This window comes from Gekko japonicus, unplaced genomic scaffold (assembly GCF_001447785.1).
Source record: "Gekko japonicus isolate JY-2015 unplaced genomic scaffold, Gekko_japonicus_V1.1 scaffold111, whole genome shotgun sequence".
NCBI lineage: Eukaryota > Metazoa > Chordata > Lepidosauria > Squamata > Gekkonidae > Gekko > Gekko japonicus.
Genome location: NW_015171505.1, coordinates 160,259 through 178,326, shown reverse-complemented (window position 1 = coordinate 178,326; position 18,068 = coordinate 160,259). Strand labels below are relative to the sequence as shown.

At 45.6% G+C, this 18,068-nt stretch overlaps 1 protein-coding gene across 1 annotated transcript in view; it reads left to right on the top strand.

Annotated features, from left to right (window-relative positions):
- The window catches only part of ZNF423 (zinc finger protein 423), a gene marked incomplete at its 3' end in the record, with an annotated part of 303,352 nt that overhangs the window by 176,684 nt on the left and 108,600 nt on the right, over positions 1-18,068 (top strand). The window contains exon 4 of the mRNA XM_015419239.1: positions 7,520-7,604. Within this exon, the coding sequence (XP_015274725.1) occupies positions 7,520-7,604 (85 nt within the window). The remainder of the gene's footprint in view (positions 1-7,519; positions 7,605-18,068) is intronic.

Here is an 18,068-nt window from a genome sequence, read left to right as displayed (position 1 = left end):
GCGCCATCAGGTCTGCCTCTTCCCTTAGAGGTGTGAAAGAATGTGTGGTTATATGGCATGGTTATAAAGTTTCTCTGGCCAAGTGGACAGGCCATTTGGCTTCAACAGGAAACAAGACACAGCATGTTATCAGAATGACATCACAGGAGAAGGCATGGACTTTTAGAAATCAATATTTCTATACAGATGTGCAATGGGGTTACAGTTTCAGAGGGGTAGCCATGTTGGTCTGCAGTAGAACAGCTAGATTTGAGTCTGTCAGCACCTTACGAGACCAACAAGATTTTGGGGGAATGACCTTTCGAGAGTCAATGCTCCCTTTGCCAGTATCTGATGAAGGGAACGTTGCCTATTGAAAGTTCATACCACCGAAATCTTGTTCGTCTCTAAGGTGGTACTGGATCTGAATAAATGCAGTTTTGAGAACTGTCTTGAGAATCTCTGGTATTCCCCCCCAAAAAAAATGGGAATAAAATTTCAGACTCCAGTAGGTGGGAAAGTCATCTACTGAAAAATTAAGTTTTTTTCGGTACGCCGAAATTTCGTTTCGACTCATTTGCTTTGCAACTGACAGATCTTTGGAAGTCATCTTCTATATTGCGGTGTTGGTTGGAGTGATCATTTATGCAGTAAGGACCTAAATGGACCAAGCAGTCTACAAGAATTTAAAAAGACAACTCTTTGTTGCATCAGCTCACAAGCAAAGAGCTTGCTCTCTACAGACTTACATGCTGATTTAGCAATCTGCTTTAGAAGGAAACTCCTCTCTGTGTTGCAGTTTTCCTCCATGCAGAGGATGTTTGGCATGTGTAAGGACTGTACCATATGCACAGCTGAATGTTTTTTCGGCCATAGGAATTGCAGATGTGCAGCTGATGTGTCACAATGACAAAACAATGTTGACTGGTCTCCGAAAATACACATCTATAAGCGACAGACAAACAGCACAGAAATTATAAAACGTTAACTTCATATTGCCCATCATAATACACACAGAATCCAATTTTCTTAGGGATGATTGCTAAACTCTTTTAGGATGGGTTTTGCAAACAACCGCTGGTCCTCCCCATCAAATGGCTCTTTTTTTTAGAACAGAACCCATTCTGTAGAAGATCTCATGAGCTATCTGAGAAGGATTCACATTGTTTGGTTCTTTCAATGTTTCCCATTTTAAGAAACCCCTTCAAAATGACCCCTTTGTGTGCCAAAAGAGGATTTAAAAAAATATTTCCTGTTTTCAACATGCCAAAGCCTGGTTTTGAAGGATTATTTATTCGTGCCCTATGGTTATAAGGTGCATAAAAGGTAAAGGTTCCCTTGCTCGAAAGCCAGTCGAGTCCGACTGTAGGGGGCGGTGCTCATCTCTGTTTCAAAGCCGAAGAGCCAGCGCTGTCCGAAGATGTTTCTGTGGTCATGTGGCTGGCATGACTAAACACCAAGGCGCACGGAACGCTGTTCCCTTCCCACCAAAGCGGTACCTATTTATCTACTTGCAATTTCTTGCTTTCGAACTGCTAGGTTGGCAGGAGCTGGAACTAGAGACGAGAGCTCACTCTGTCATGCGGCAACCCGGGTCTCGAACTGCTGAACTACCGACCTTCCACAGCCTGCAGTTCAGCGTCTTAACCACTTGAGCCACCGCAGCTCCTATATGGTACTCTGTACCAGTGTGCTATTGTGGTCAGAACATCAAGCTGTGACCAGGGAGCAAGGTAAAGGTTTTCCTTGCTCAAAAGCCAGTTGAGTACGACTCTAGGGGGTGGTGCTCATCTCCGTTTCCAAGCTGAAGAGCCAGCGCTGTCTGAAGATGTTTCCGTGGTCATGTGGCCGACATGACTAAACGCCGAGGTGCACGGAACGCTGTTACCTTCCCACCAAAGCGGTACCTATTTATCTACTTGCAATTTCTTGCTTTTGAGCTGCTAGGTTGGCAGGAGCTGAGGCCAGAGACGGGAGCTCACTCTGTCATGCGGCGCTAGGGTCTCCAACTGCCAAACTACAGACCTTCCGGTCTGCAGCTTCAGCGTCTTAACCTCTGAGCCACTGTGGCCCCAATGTAACCAGAGAGACCTGGGTTCAAATACCTGCTCAGCAGTGACACTCACTAGGTGACTCTCGTCCCAGTCTACCGCACAGTGCTTTTATGAGGAGAAAATGGAGGAAGGTAAGACCTCCTGTGGAGAAGAGTAGAATAAAAATGTATTAGATGTTCAAAATAAAACAGAACATTTACGATTCTGTGCTGGGAAGTTATGTATGAACACAGGAAGTTGTTTTACATCTGTTTAGGTCAGTATTGCCCTCTCTAACTGGCAGCGGCTGTTTGGGGTCTCTGGAGAAAAAGCTCTATTCTGAGAACCTGCTACCCGAGGACCTCTACTCCTGAGCGCCCCCCCCCCAGTCCTTAGTTCAAATCTCTCTTCGTGCCATAGGCAAATTGCTGTTCTCTGAGTTAGTTTGTGATGGGGGAAAGTAATGCTTCCCTACTCTGCAAGGTTGTTGTACATTTTGTTGAAGTCATGCAATGAAACTACTTTGATCCGCTAGAAAAATGCTGAATAGTAAGTATCACTGATTGAGTATGTGTAACTTACTCATGGCTATGTGAAACATACTGGGCATAGGAGACTGGAGAAGAGACTGGATTTATGCCCTGCCCTTCACTACCTGAAGACGTCTCAGAGTGGCTTACAATCTCCTTCTCTTGCTCTCCCCACAACAGACACCCTGTGAGGTAGGTGGGGCTGAGAGAGCTCTTTTAAGAACTGCTCTTGAAAGAACAGCTCTGAAAGAACTTATGACTGACCCAAGGTCACTCCAGCAGCTGCATGTGGAGGAGTGGGGAATCAAACCCGGTTCTCCCAGATTAGATTCCACGCTCCTAACCACTATACCAAACTGGCTCTCCAAAAACTTCCTGTTCGTAGTAGTGCACCCTTTGGCAGGTGGGATGTATAAACTCCTGTGGGGCTGCCCTCCATGAAGATGAGGAGAGGCTGTGGCTCAGTGGTAGAGCATCTGCTTGGCATGCAGAAGGTCCCAGGCTTAGTCGCCAGCATCTCCAGTAAGGATCAGGTCACAGGTGATGTGAAAGAGCTCAGCCTGAGGCGCTGGACAGCCACTGGTGGTCTGAGTAGATATAACTGGTGCTGGGTACTGGCGCTGATGGACCAATGGTTTGATTCACTATGAGGCAAAGTCATGTTGTCTCTGTAGTTGATTGGTATGAGCAGGGGTCATTTCGTAGAAAAAGAGGTGCAGGAGCTCATTAGCATAACTCATTAGCATAACTTATTTGCATATGCCACACCCCCTGACATCACCGGAAGTGTGTCAGAAGGCAACACCCATCGCTCAGGCTCCACACTGGATTGTTTTGGATTGCTAGCTATTGGGGGGCGGGATTTCGTGCAGATCTGTCCTCACAGAGGAGGGAGAGCTTGTACCTGAATAAAACTTGGTCTTAGAGGTGCCACTGGACTGTTTTGGACCAGGGGGCTCTACAAATCACCTGGCTGCTTCTTGCTCTGACTGAGGGTTGCTGGGAGCAGGGGTGGGGCTTGTTGCATGTGCCCACCCCCTGGGCTCCTTACTGCCGGGGCTCTGCTCCTGTGCGCTCCTGCAGGAAAAGACCCCTGGGTACGAGCCATATATGTCTTCTGTGTTCCTAATTTGGAAAGACCTCTCACCATACAAATCAGTTTAAGAGTGAAACACTTCGAATCATGGATGCCTTGTGACCTTTGTACCTATTATATGCATGGGGCTGAAAATAAATAACCTGCCCTCTTTTGCAATTCCTTAAAAGCTGGTACGTTTGGACCTTTCCATGCATACTTTCCAGTTCTGCTGTTGGTATAATCTGATCATGAATTACTGCAGCACAGTGCAAATGCTCTCCATTGCATTGTTAGTAAACAAAATCCATTCCTACAGTTTGATTTGGCAGTCTAAAATGATATACATATAATATTTTTAAAAACCCTGGAATGTCTCCCCTGCTGTGAGTTCTTTCATTCTTAGTCCTTGGATTTCCCTCCATCTCATCATTATGAGAGCACACGCCCGTGCTACTTTTGAGTACAAGCCCATCTCCTCTGATTGAATAAATGGCTCATGTAATTGCTTCTTCACGCGATCTCCTTGTTTGGGCGGCTGAGCTTCATTAGGATGACATGGTGACATAGGGAATGTGCACAAACGTCGGAGGAAAACCAGCCTTAGCTTTGCAGGGGGAGTTTCGTGACTGCCGAAATTCATGCCTTTGCTTCCGCAAGTGGTCCTGGCACTTAGCTGTCGAGTGTTGTGAAGGTTCTTCCCCGTCTCTTCCCAAAATCACATTGCCCCAGCTTGGGAATCTCATTTCTTCTTAAAAGGATGTTTCATTGCTGTGAACAGGAGCCCAGAAATACTTTGACAGCCTAAATGAACTTTCCGCCCAATCAACCCATGGACAGGCATTTGTCCATTAGCTTTTTCTACCTGTGGTATTCATTACAGCTGGGTTCTAATTTTTCAGCCGAGTAGCACTTTGGTTTGCAGTTTTTTATTACTTCAGATTCAGATGTGTAGCTGTGTTGGCCTGAAGTAGCAGAAAAAAGTTTTGAGTCCATTGGCACCTCTAAGACCAACAACATTTTATTCAAGGTATACACTTTCGTGTGCACACCCACCTCTTCAGATACATTGAAATGGAAGCTGCCAGTCCATACTTATAGGTAGACGGCATTAAAGTGTTGGCGGCTGTTGTTCATATGAGTAACTGTTCAAATGGGAAACAGAAATACTAAGGGGATTGCCTGGTTTCTCCCTCCCATACCTGCTTTGACAGACAGGCATCTAAATTCCCCTCCACTCTAAGCTCTGTCCCTGTGTTACAGTGAGCATGGTGCATCTTGCCTGCACATCTGTTTGAACAGAAGAACCAAGAAATGTTCACTTTGCAAACGAAACCCAGAACCAGTACCTGGATAAATGTGAGGTTTCAGTCACAGGTTCCACTGTAAATGCATTGAATGTAACATGAGAACTACTCAATGCATGGTACAAAGAACAATCAAATGTACACTGTACATGGATCATATGTGTGTCCACTGGAACTTGTGGATGAAATGTTGGTCCAACATTCTGTGTGTGCCAAAGTTAGCATATTTGCATTTGTCATTAGTGCTGTCATTGGACTTAACAGAGTCAACCTTAAGGAATACCTTCTCTCTAATGACTGCTAGGACTTTTCATTTGTGACATATTTATTTATAATAGTTATAAACCCACCTTCCTTCCAGCACATCTGGAGTCCTAGGGTAGGTAACAACATAATCATTACAACACAAGCAACACTAAAACACCTATTTAAAAAAATGTGACTAGCTGGACCCTAATCATAGGGCAACCATAAGATTATGACAGTGGAAAATGCTGCTAAGTTGCAATCAACTTATGGCGATCCTGTTGTGTTTGCAAGGCAAGAGATGTCTGGAGGTAGTTTGCCATTGTCTGACTGCGTAAAAACTAGGGGTGTGCAATTTTTAAAATTTGGTATTTTTTGGTTTGGATCTACTAGACCTGAAAAAAATTCAGGATTTCCAGATAAAACCCAGATCCCAATAACAGTACGGTATTCGGATCTGGGATTTTTTGGAAATCCTGATTTTTTGAGGGTCCAATAGATCTGAAAAGAAAAATACCAGATTTTTTAAAAAGCCAGCCTGCTCCCGGGGCAAGCTTGGTTTCTCCTGGAGCCTGATTCAAACCACGCAACAGGAGAATTCAGCTCCTGGATCTACGTACTGTGAGAAGATCCCTCCCTGAGGCATGCAGATCCTGGCTGGGATGGCTTCTCCTGCAGCCCAGTTTAAACCGTGCTGCGCGAGAAGCCAGCTCCAAGCTGAGCCGGCAGGAAAAGTCTGCTCCCCCCGGCACAGCCGATCCTGATCCTCAGGCTGTCTTCTGCAGTCCCTTTAAACTTTAAAAGGACTGCAGTAGAAGCTGGACAAACAACTGAGAGGTGGGAGCAATCCGCTCCTGCCTCTCCCAAATTTTTGGATATACTGGTAATCAGGGGTCATCTTTTTTTTCGGGATTCCCCGCCCCTGGTTTTCCTGAGAAAACCCAGATACACTTGGGATGCTGAAATATACCCCCAAAATACCAATAAGGCAGGGGTGTCAAACAGAAGGCCTTGGGGCCAGAACCGGCCTGTCCAGGGTATGTATGGAAGTGTGAGATCCCCCCCCCAGTAGTATCTCTCTCTTTTTTTTGCCCCCCAAAGGGGATTTTTATTGCATTTTCTATAAACTACAAACTACGATGAAAAAATAGGGAGGGAGCATCTACATCTATGGAGAAAGGAAAGAAAACCACTACTAACTAAAACCCCAAGTATAGGAGATCATTACATCATCTTATATAAGTGTTAATCTAAAATGCTTACATTACATTGAGCATAGTCGTTTAAGCTAAATTATTTATCTTTTTAACCATTTTTTAACTGTTTAAAGAAAACCCCAAGAGCATCATTTATATCACATGCTTTAAAGCACCATTCAGAGTCCTTCAGCCTTCACTTTGCTTTATCTTTTCTAATCCTCAATTGGTATTCTCGTTTAGGGGCAGCCGCCCCCTTTTCTGAAGCCAAATCCTCGCCGGAAGACAGAGTCCAGTTCACCACTAGATTTCCCAGTGGTATCTCTTGGGGAATAAACTAGTCTTGCATATTATTGAATACATTTATTGGGGCTTTTGTGGGTTTCCCAGTAAATCAATTGCTTTTGCTGCTAGAAATCAATTGCTTTGGTTTGTATATTGAGTAAAAAATAATATTGTTAATTGGGTTTGCCTGTGTCCTTTATACAGTTTCTATCTCCTGTACCTGGCATTACGTTTTATGGCACACATGGTCTGGCCCAATAAAGCGACATTTATGTCAGATCTGGCCCTTGTAACAAATGAGTTTGACACCTCTGCAATAAGGTGTTTTCCAGATATATTTTTGGTTCAGGTAGACTCAAATGCACATGCCTAGTAAGAACCCTGGACTTCCTTGGTGGTTTCCCATCCAAATACTAACCAGGACCGACCCTGCTTAGCTTCCAAGCTCTAATGAGATTGGACTAGCCGTAAAATTATACCCAGAAACATTTTGGTTTGTTAGTTCTTTTGGCGGGATGGCTAGGAAGGAGCAGTGGTGGTGGGGACCAGTGTTCCCTCTAAGCTGAGTTAGCGTGATCTAGCTCACAGTTTTTTAGCCTCCAGCTCACACATTTTTGTCTCAGCTCAGGAAGGGATGGCTCCAGAACAAACTAATTTATGCAGTAGCCAAATCGCTCACTCATGACTTTAATGCCAGTAGCTCACAAAGTAGGATTTTTGCTCACCAGACTTCACAGCTTAGAGGGAACATTGGTGGGGATGTGTAAAAATCTAAGAATGTCGCTTGCAACGGGCAGTACTTATGCCTGTATTTTGTTTTCTGCTGAAAGCCAAGCTCTCTTACCCTTTTTAAAAATTGTTTCAACAGAAAAAGACATATCAGTGCATCAAGTGCCAGATGACCTTTGAGAACGAGCGAGAGATACAGATCCATGTTGCAAATCATATGATTGGTAAGCACAATTTAAGCTTGGCTGCTCTTGGAATACTTCATTTCTCCCTTCCTAATCTTGGCTTTCCCAATGAGTTGTTAATGTTTCGACCCGCTTGTCCTATGTACTTTAATAAAATGCAAAGAACTTAGAGCTGATTGTTACAAACTATGTTGTTAGATCCTCACAGTGCATTGCTGATATCTTTAAACAAATACCGAATAGCACAGATGGATTTGTAGTTATTTCTCACAGTGGAACACAGCCGTTTGGAGTCCAGTGCTTCTGGTTGCAAACTGACTGTGGGTTGGATCCTGCAAATGCGTTCCACTGAACAGTGGCCCTTCTCTGTGGCTCAAGGAGCCTTCCTTTGACTCATGATGGCTGAAAGATACTTGGATACATCCTCATGACATTTGCCCGAGACACTCATTCTCTGGATTGGTTTCATCCAAGAAGGTGTGGAGTTTTGCTGGAGTGCACATGAGTTTCTCCTTGATATTTCCTAGTGTATGTCTCCTTTGAATGAATTGGTTAGGTTACTGGTCCTCATAAGCCTTTCTCAACCAAGAAAGCACCGGGGAGAGGGGGGGGGGCTATACCAGTCTCCAAATCCAGGTTAAAGTAAGCAACGGGGCAATTATCTACCTTTCACCAACTCTTGTTTCTTCAGATTTTAGGGAGTTGAAAGCATATCACAGGGCTCACAAAGTTGTTTCTGTTTTATCTGCTCTTCCCTACTCTTAAAAGTTTCCCACTCGGGATCTGTGCTTCAAACCAGTTGTTTTCTTGCCTTGGGGAGGCTCCCAATGGCGGTGTTTAAGAATCCGCCGTTTAGAAAGGCAGCAATTCTCTTCAATTTCAAAGCTACTTAAAATGTATTAATGTCGAGTTGTCCTTTTCCCCCCCTCCCCCGTCCCATTTTCGCTTGCGTTAAGATGAAACTTTTGACAAGATATTCCACTTTGTGACATGAATTTTAGACTTGAGGAAAAAAGTGGGGAAGGGGGGGGGAGGGAATGTACTTGGCAGTTGTCAGCCACTTAGAAGCAATTATGCCTCAATTTGGTATGTCATGACATTGAATTGCGCACATTTCCATAGCTTAAATGTGGTGGATTTCTGAGACACGTTGTCAAAACAGGATGCTCAAGAATTGTCAAACATTTTTTTTTCCACCCCCCCCCCCCCCGGTGGTTTTTTTTTAACTTTTTTTTTAACGTGGGGATTTTCACCTGAGCAATTTGGATTTTTTTTTTGAAAGGTTTGCTTTTTGAGATGCTCACATTTTTACATTTATAGTTCCTGTTGTAGACGGCGAGGCCTCGCTTGTTTTCAAGCCTGGTCCTGGTGGGAACAAGACCCAGTAAAATGTTATTGCAATCAAAAGGGTTGTATTTCTGATGCAGCTGGAGGCTGCTTTTCCTGAAGAATGCGGAGAACTGTTTCTTCTATCTGCGCAGATGTTATAAATATATGTGACAGCTCAAGAGCTTAGTTTATTTTGATGCATAGACCACAGAGGAGTTCCTTACACATGCCACTCCAGAGTCTGTCGTTGAAGATCCTTCAAGGGCCCTACAGTGTTCTTTATGTGTTCGCGCGCCACATTCATCTCCCATAATCATAATGATTTTCCCTTGAACAATTTTTGCATTTAAAGAATCTATTCTTCCACGTACAGAGATCCCATTATCATTAATGTGAATTATGTGCCAGCATCGAAGGGAGAATTTGAAAAGCTGACACGGAAGATTAGAGCAAAACCTCTTTCTCGGAGAAGAATAGGTACTGTCACTCACCGTGATTTCCACAGTAGCGCAAGGCGGGGAGCTTGCTGGTGGTGTCAGGGAGGTTAAAATGAAGTTATCTAAAAATGTTTGCTTTTGTGGCAGGTGTTAATGCAATCTCTTGTTTGCAGGTGTGAAGGGTGAGAGCGTTGCTAATTGGACCATGGTGATTTCAGCTCTTTCCCACCCCTCCTTCCCCCCTCCTTTTATTAAGACGCGTGTAAGAGGTATCTTTAGGCAACTGGCTACGTGGTTTTCACATCAAACCTGTGAAACAGAGGTGGGGCTATCAGTGAAAAAATGCATTTGCATTGTGTACATTTTGATGAAGCAGGATTCCAATTACAAGCAGCTTCATAGTGTTGAATTCCCTCGGTGTGTATCCCAAACAGTGTCTTGAAGCATATCCCAAACAGTGGCTTCTGATCTTATACTGGGCCATCCCCCCGTTGTTACCACCAGATTATTGGTGGTGGTGGTAGTAGTGGCGGCTCCTAATTAAAAGCCTGGCGGAAGAGCTCCGTCTTGCAGGCCCTGTGGAACTGTGAGAGGTCCCGCAGGGCCCTGATCTCCTCCGGGAGCTCGTTCCACCAGGTAGGAGCCGCCATTGGGGGCTGTCTAAAGCATACCAGCCATGCGTATCCTCCAGAAGTGCACTCAGTGCACTAAACAAGCAATGCTCAACCTTTTGGTATTCTAGGGAAGAGGAGGTGTTGCCGAGGGAACGTTGGCCTGTGAGCCGTGCGGCTCACTAGATGTGGTAGGTCCTGACCATAAGTTCAACGACAGATTCTTCTTGAAGTGGCTTTCCAGCAAAACTTGCTAATCATGGCTCTAGAGGCAAAGAGCGCAGTCAAGTCATAATGCTCCCTCTAAGCTGTGGAGTCTTGTGAGCAAAAATTCTACTTTGTGAGCTACTGGCATTAAAGTTGTGAGCGAGCGATTTGGCTACTGCATCAATTAGTTTGCTCTTTATTTTTTTGTTTTATTTTATTATTTCTATTTATATCCCGCCTTGCCGGACACGCTAGCTCAAGGCAGCTAACAGGGTTGAAATAACATCAACAATACAAAGATAAAACAGTTAAAAATACAAGACCGGTTAAAACAGCAACAGTTACAGATAAAAACCAACAGATGATGGCGATAATCCAAATCACACCCAATGATAGGAGTAGTATCCAGCAAGGTCTCTGGCCAGAAGATGTTCTAAGTTTCGAGCCAGAAGATGTTCCAGGGCACATTCATTAGTGGTGGCTCCTAATCGAAAGGCTGATGGAAGAGTTCCGTTTTACAGGCCCCGCGGAACTGTAAAAGGTCCCGCAGGGGCCTGATGTCCTCTGGGAGCTCATTCTACCAGTATGGGACCACCACTGAGAAAGCCCTGGCTCTGGTGATATTCAGCCTGGCTTCTTTCGGTCCAGGGAGGATCAAGCGATGTTGCGACCCTGACCTCAGTGCTCTCTGGGGCACATGTGGGGAAAGGTGGTCCCTCAAGTAGGCAGGCCCCTGACCCTAAATTATTTGGCTTCCTGAGCTAAGACAAAAATATGTGAGCCGGAGGCTGAAAAACTGTGAGCTAGCTCACACTCACTCAGCTTAGAGGGAACATTGGTCATAACCATCTTTTGGCAACCACCATCATCAGCTTTTCAAGACAAGGGGCAGGGGTGGTTTGCCAGTGCTTGCCTCTGCGTAGCAGCACTGGCCTTCCTCCCATGCATGGCAGTCTCCCATGCAAGCACTAACCATGGCTTAGCTTCTGAGCTCTGTTGAGATCAGGCTAGGCTGGGCTGTCTAGGCTGCTAACCGTGGCTCTAGTCATCTGCAGGGTCAGTTGTGGCACATGCTTGGAAATATGTCAGCTGGATTTTATTTTATTTTGTGGTTTTTATTAATAAGATTTTTATTAAGTTTCGGGAATTTTTCAAACATTATAGGTCCCCCCCCCCCCGAGTTACGTAGTAGATTGCACAGGGTAGGAACACACTTTGGAATAGTATAAGCTACCTGAATGTCATTAACGTCTGCAGGGCTTTTTTTGTAGAAAAAGCCCAGTAGGAACTTATTAGCATAATAGGCCACACTCACGACAGCACAGCTCAGCATATTAGGCCACACCCCGTGTTACCAGAAGTGTGGTCATCCAGCCACACCCACCTTTTGCTTCTTATTCTGTTTACCTTGTTTGTTGTCAAAACCCAGGGCTTTTTTTGGAGCAGGAACTCCTTTGCATGTTAGGCCACACACCCCTAATGTAGCCAATCCTAATGAGTTCCTGCTGTTGGGTGTGGCCTGTTATGCTAATGAGTTCCTGCTGGGTGTGGCCAACTTGGGAGCCAGCCGGAACTCCGTTCCTGTGCGTTCCTGCCCCAAAATTAGCCCTGAATGTCTGCTGTGTGTAGTTCAGGAAGTGCCTGTTCACATTGCGAGTAACGAACAGCCAAGTGGCTTTCGAGATCTATGTAGTATTCAGGTCGTATTCCAAGGACAGGCTTTCAAAATTCACAGACTCCCACAGCCGTTTTTCACCCCCCCTTTCCTCGTGAGCAGCTCCGATATTGAAGGCATCCATATTCCAGTGGACAGCAGCTAATGTTTCATTCAAATTGGATGCAACGATGGTTAACTGGGAATGTGGAGACCTTCGGTATCAAAACCGCGCATGAGAAAGAGTGGGCAGGAGCACCATCTGTCTGAAGACTCCCAAGACTCATTCCCACAAGGGCAGGGCTGAAATGTGGTGTGGTGTGAAGGCATTTCTAGCAGCACATCTCTTGCCAGTCCTGTTTTCTGCTTGCCTTCACGCCCATTGCTTGCCTTCCCCGTTTCTGGTTGCAGCCTGCCTTGGTACATCACCCCTTGGTGGAAGGGACCTGCCTCCCTCTAGATGACAAGAATGACATTAGCACGGGCACTAGTTGGATGCCAGAGAAGATGTCGTGCATATTGACAATGTTAAAAAGCTGAGGACTTTTCTGTGTTGAGGTCCGTCATACAAAGATACAGCAAGCATGGACGGCTTCAAAAGGGAATTAGATAAGCCTATGGAGCAGAGGTCCATCAGTGGCTATTAGCCACAAGGTATAGATAGGGACTCTGGGGCAAGTGATGTTCTGTCTTCTTGGTGCTTGGGGGGGGGGTCAACAGTGGGAGGGCTTCTAATGTCCTGGCCCCACTGGTGGACCTCCTGATGGCACCTGGTATTTCTGGCCACTGTGTGATACAGAGTGTTGGGCTGGATGGGCCTTCGGCCTGATCCAACATTGGCTTCTCTTATGTTCTTATGATACCCAGAAATGATATCTGGGCAGCACAGTGGGGTAGATAATGTTGCTTTATAGTCAACAAACCACCCTTCCCTGTAATGAGAACCAAGTGGTTTGAGAACCCGGATGCAGTGCCACCTGATAAACGTGTGCCTCAGTTTGGTGTAGTGGTTAAGAGTGGTGGACTCTAATCCGGAGAGCCAGTTTGATTCCCCACTCCTCTACATGTAGCCAGCTGGGTGACTTTGGGTCAGTCACAGTTCTCTGAGAGCTGTTCTCTCAAGAGTAGTTCCCTCAGAGCTCTCAGCCCCACCTACCTCACAGGGTGTCTGTTGTGGGGAGGGGAAGGGAAAGGAGATTGTAAGCCGCTCTGAGACTCCGAGTGAAGGGCGGGGTATAAATCCAACTCCTCCTCCTCATCCAGGGCTATTTTTGGGCAGGAACGCACAGGAACAGAGTTCCGGCTGGGGCAGGAACGCACAGGAACGGAGTTCCGGCTGGCTCCCGAGTTGGCCACGCCCAGCAGGAACTCATTAGCATAATAGGCCACACCCAACAGCAGAAACTCATTAGGATTGGCTACATGTGGGTGCGGCCTAATAGGCGAATGAGCTGTGCTGTCAGGGGTGTGGCCTAATATGCTAATGAGTTTCTGCTATTGGGTGTGGCCTATTATGCTAATGAGTTCCTGCTGGGCTTTTTCTACAAAAAAAGCCCTGCTCATACCTATCACTCTGTTTATCAAATTAGCGCGGGAGAATGTTCAGCATTACTCTTGCACATCTTTGCAAGAAATCAATTGTTTTTTTGTCATATAATATATACACATACACGCACATAAACACAGGACCATATTGGTCTTGTATGTCCTCCCCAGAGATGGAACAGACTGACAGCATCCCTAGAGGAAGTATATGGGAAGCATGCTGCTTTGTTTTCATACCAGGGCCTCTGGGAACATTTCTAGTGAAAGAACAGACCCTTTCTTAGTCATGACTAATTTGGAAAGGGGGCTGCTGGGAAAACGTTCGCAACCAAGGCTTTTGTAGGGTGATTTCCACCCTTCCCTTCAGCACGTAAAGAGCAGAAGGCTTTTTGGAAACAACTGGGTTTGAGTCGAGCCTCTTTTGAAATGTTTCAATTACTTGAGAAGGGGGGTGGGTGGGATCCCTTTGTCTCTTCTGATGATTTGGGGGATCCGCCTTGGAACATATCATGAAAAACTTCCAGCAGTTCTTGCTGCCTCTGTACAGCCCGCTTCCTACTGTGCTGACTTGGTAATGTTTCAGGTGTGTTCTCCTGCAGAGGCCTCCCTCTACCTTCCATGGCCTCTGGTGTGTGCTCCCTATTAGACGCCAAGCAGAGTGGGCATGTGCTCCGTAGCTTCCCAGTTGTAGAGGGTGGCCCTGCTTCCCCTAGAATCACAGGAGCTTATTATACTGCCATCTTAAGCCAATTGATTTATTTATTATCTTTATTCATTTAAAACATTTACACGCCACCTTTCTACCCAAATAGGGTCTCCAAGGTGGAGAACAGCAAGACATCAAAACATTTATATATATATATAGTGTGTATATACATACACACTAGGGAGCAAAGCCCGTTGTGGATGGAGACAACGGGCTCCTAGACAGGTAGGGTGGGTGGAAGAAGAAAGAAAAGGAAGGAAGGAAGGAAGGAAGGAAGGAAGGAAGGAAGGAAGGAAGACTCTGGGCCTGGCAAGGCCCATAGAAGGCGCGGGGACAGTCCAAGGGGGGGAGAAGGAATTGCCGCCGCCGCCAGCCTCCAACTGGGTGGGCGGGCGAGGGAGGGAAATCGGGGCACGGCGAGTGGGCCGTGGCGTGGGGCGCATCACCGCCGCTGCGCCGTTCAGACACAGCGTGCGCCTCCCGCCTCCCAGCCAATGGCAGGGCAGCAGCCTTGAGCGGCAGCTGGACGGCCAATGGCTGACGGAGCGCATTTTATCTTAAGCTGCGTCTTACTCAATTATATATAAGGGAGAGATAATATTTAACAATACAGTATAAACATACAAATACAACACAACCATGGCGGAGGGCCAATAAAAGTTTATTGGGGGTACACCAAATGAAATGGAAGAGTCTGTTCCTGCTAGTAGAAGACATGGACCGAGTGAGATGGACAGATCTCCTGGGGAGGGAGTTCCAAAGTTTTGGCACCATAAGTGAGAAGACCCTTTCTCATGTTGCCACATACCTGGCCTCAGATGGTGGGAGTACCTGAAGCAAGGCCTCCAAAGATGACCGGAGTAGAAGGATATCACTCTGTGTAGGATGGCACTGTTAATCTGTAAATGTCTCCGGTACCAATGTGGGAACAGTGATATAGCAACACAGCGCAGTATTGGCTGTTGGCATGAAGAGTATCTATGATTTTGTTGGAAGGGATCTTGCTTACATGGGTTTTCTTTTCTCATTTGGATGGCAAGTCTCAAATTACTTCTGCCCAAGTAATCCTGTCAGTCGTTTCTGGTATAAATGGTTTCTCCACTCAGGAGTGATCGTGTCGGCTTCCAGTTGAGCAAGCCCAATGGTACCATCGACGGTGATTTTAAGCTCCGGAATGGTTTTTCAGGAATACTGCCATAGAGTTCGTGTTCAGCTCTTGGCTTTCTTTTGAGTTAGTTAAAGCCATAGTCAAAATTTAACGAAGGGAAAAGGAGAACCCCCAAGTAGGCTGTTCCTTCCTTGAACGAACTTTGTTGACTACGTGTCCAGTAGCGTTAATGAGTTCTAGAGGATACTTATGTTGGTCTGCCGGAGAACAGCTAGATTTTGGTACACTACCATTGTAGAGACCAACAAGATTTCCAGGGTATAAGCTTTTGAGAACTCAGGCTTTCTCCATCAAATACCAAAGGCTCTCTCAAAAGCGTATGCCCCCAAATTGTGTTAGTCTATAAGGTGCTTGAAGGTGCTGCGGTGGCTCAAGTGGTTAAGAGGCTGGACTGCAGGCTGTGGAAGGTCGGTAGTTCGGCAGTTCGAGACCCGAGTGTGCCGCATGACGGAGTGAGCTCCCGTCTCTAGTTCCAGCTCCTGCCAACCTAGCAGTTCGAAAGCAAGAAATTGCAAGTAGATAAATAGGGACCACTTCGGTGGGTAGGTAACAGCGTTCCGTGCGCCTTGGTGTTTAGTCATGCCGGCCACATGACCACGGAAACGTCTTCGGACAGCGCTGGCTCTTCGGCTTTGAAACGGAGATGAGCACCGCAACCCTAGAGTCGGATTCGACTGGCTTTCGAGCAAGGGAACCTTTACCTATAAGGTGCTTAGCCACTGTTTTAAGATACGCATATGCGTCAGAAGTATTAAAGCTGCTTGATCACTGTTTCATTATCAGGAGTGTTCTGATCCTAAACACATTGGGTTGGAAGTAAGTTCTACTGATTTCAATTTCTGTGTCACCTATAAGCATAAATCAACATGGCTTGTATACTACTAACATGTTCATGTATTACTTTGGAATAAATGCATATGCATTATCTGTTGATACAGTCTTCAGAGACATGTGCATGGGGCACTTATTAAGTAAGAACTTCTAAAACGTCCCAGGAATGTTACACTACGAAAAGGTGGTGAAGGGCTTATAAGGTGCGACCAGCCCACCGAATGCCACCTACCTTCATGCTGCAGAATAGACTGGATTTTCTCATTGTCTCTAACTTAAAGCCCCCAGGTGGGCTGAAGGAGAATACAGTGTGAGGAATTTATGGGAAATTTTAAGAGGGATCAGCTCCTACCTAGGCATTAGGTGTTCACAGGAGGGGTTTTTTATTATCATATTGGGGAGGGATTTTATCCTTAATCCTATGGTTCTTTGGAATGGAAGTTTTGAATGACTCCTGGTGCTTCCTCATGTTATAAAGCTTGTACACTAAAGTCACTTCTGTACAGAAAGCACTATGAATTCCACCGTAGGTAGTCACATGTGACAGTTGCTCGTGTGGGTTGTTTGATCCAACTATAGTATTAATGTTCAAATGAAAACATCAAAGGGGAGTGATCACACCCACTGACTGTATTCCCTAGTCTCCATATTTTAGCAGGTTCCCATTTACTTTGAAACTGTGCACACAGATCCTCCATTTTCGAGAGTAGTCAATCAAAAGTGCTAATAAGAGCTTACATGAATGAAGGTAAATATCTCCAATCTCAGCCAGTTTGTGGTGACCCCCATAGGGTTTTCAAGGCAAGAGACAAACAGGTGGTTTGCTATTTCCTGTTTCTATGTAGCAATGCTGGACTTCCTTGGAGGTCTCCCATTCAAGTACTAACTAGGGCTGACCCTTCTCAGCATCCAAGAGGGGAGGGGTTGTGGCTCAGTGGTAGAGCATCTGCTTGTCATGCAGAAGGTCCCAGCAATCCCCAGGATCTCCAGTTAAATGATCAAACAGTAAGTGACGTGGAAGACCTCTACCTGAGATCATTGACACCCACTACCAGCCAGAGTAAACAATACTGGTCTTGATGGACTAATGGTCTGATTCAAAGCCAGCTCCACGTGTTCAAGTGTTTGAGATTTGATGAGATCAGGCTACTGTGGACCATCCAGATTAGGCCCTTTACATACATAACCTTCATGCAAATGGTACTTTTAAGTGCATGAAGCTTGTGAGGATGAGTCAGTGGATGCAACCTCCAATTACCCTTCTCCATGTTTTAGTTGGAATACGAATGAGTGATTGAAGAGAGCTAGTGTCCCTGAATCTGAACAAGGAACGAAAAAAAATGTATTTATTTATTTGATTTATAAAGCACCCTCCCCCAGAGGTCTCGGAGCCGTTTACATCATAATCAAAAGCACAATAAAAATAATGACCAAATGGGTTGTTCATGATCACTGAGTATGTGCTAGAGTTTCCTTCCCTGTGGAAAAATCAGAGGTGATTAGGGATGGGCACGAACCAGGAAAGTGGTGGTTTGTGGTTCATCAGACCCCACAAACCACAGTTTGCGAACCTACCCAAATCTTTTGGTTTACCTAACTGGTTTATGGTCTGTTAGATTTACAAATTGGGGGAGCTTCTGGGGGGGCGATATTTTTTAATGCCTTCCCTTGCTGAGGTGTGCCACTGTGGCAGAGCACCTCATTGAGTGAAGGGAAGGCATGTAAGTCTCTTTAAATTCCTTCTCTTCACTTGCTGAGGCATGCTGCCATGCCTCTACTCAGTGAATGAAGGGAAGGCATTTAAAGAGAATCCTCTTATGAACCAAACAAACCACCAGGAAAAACATGGCAGCCAGTTTGTGGGTGGTTCGTGAACAATGTGATTGCTTGAATCGCGGTTCGTGAACGAACATACCATCCCGGTTCGTCACGAAATTTGGTTCATAAGTCGGTTTGTCCCCATCCCCAGTGGTGATAGAGAGAAGCCCTCAAAATCAAGATAGTCCATGAGAATG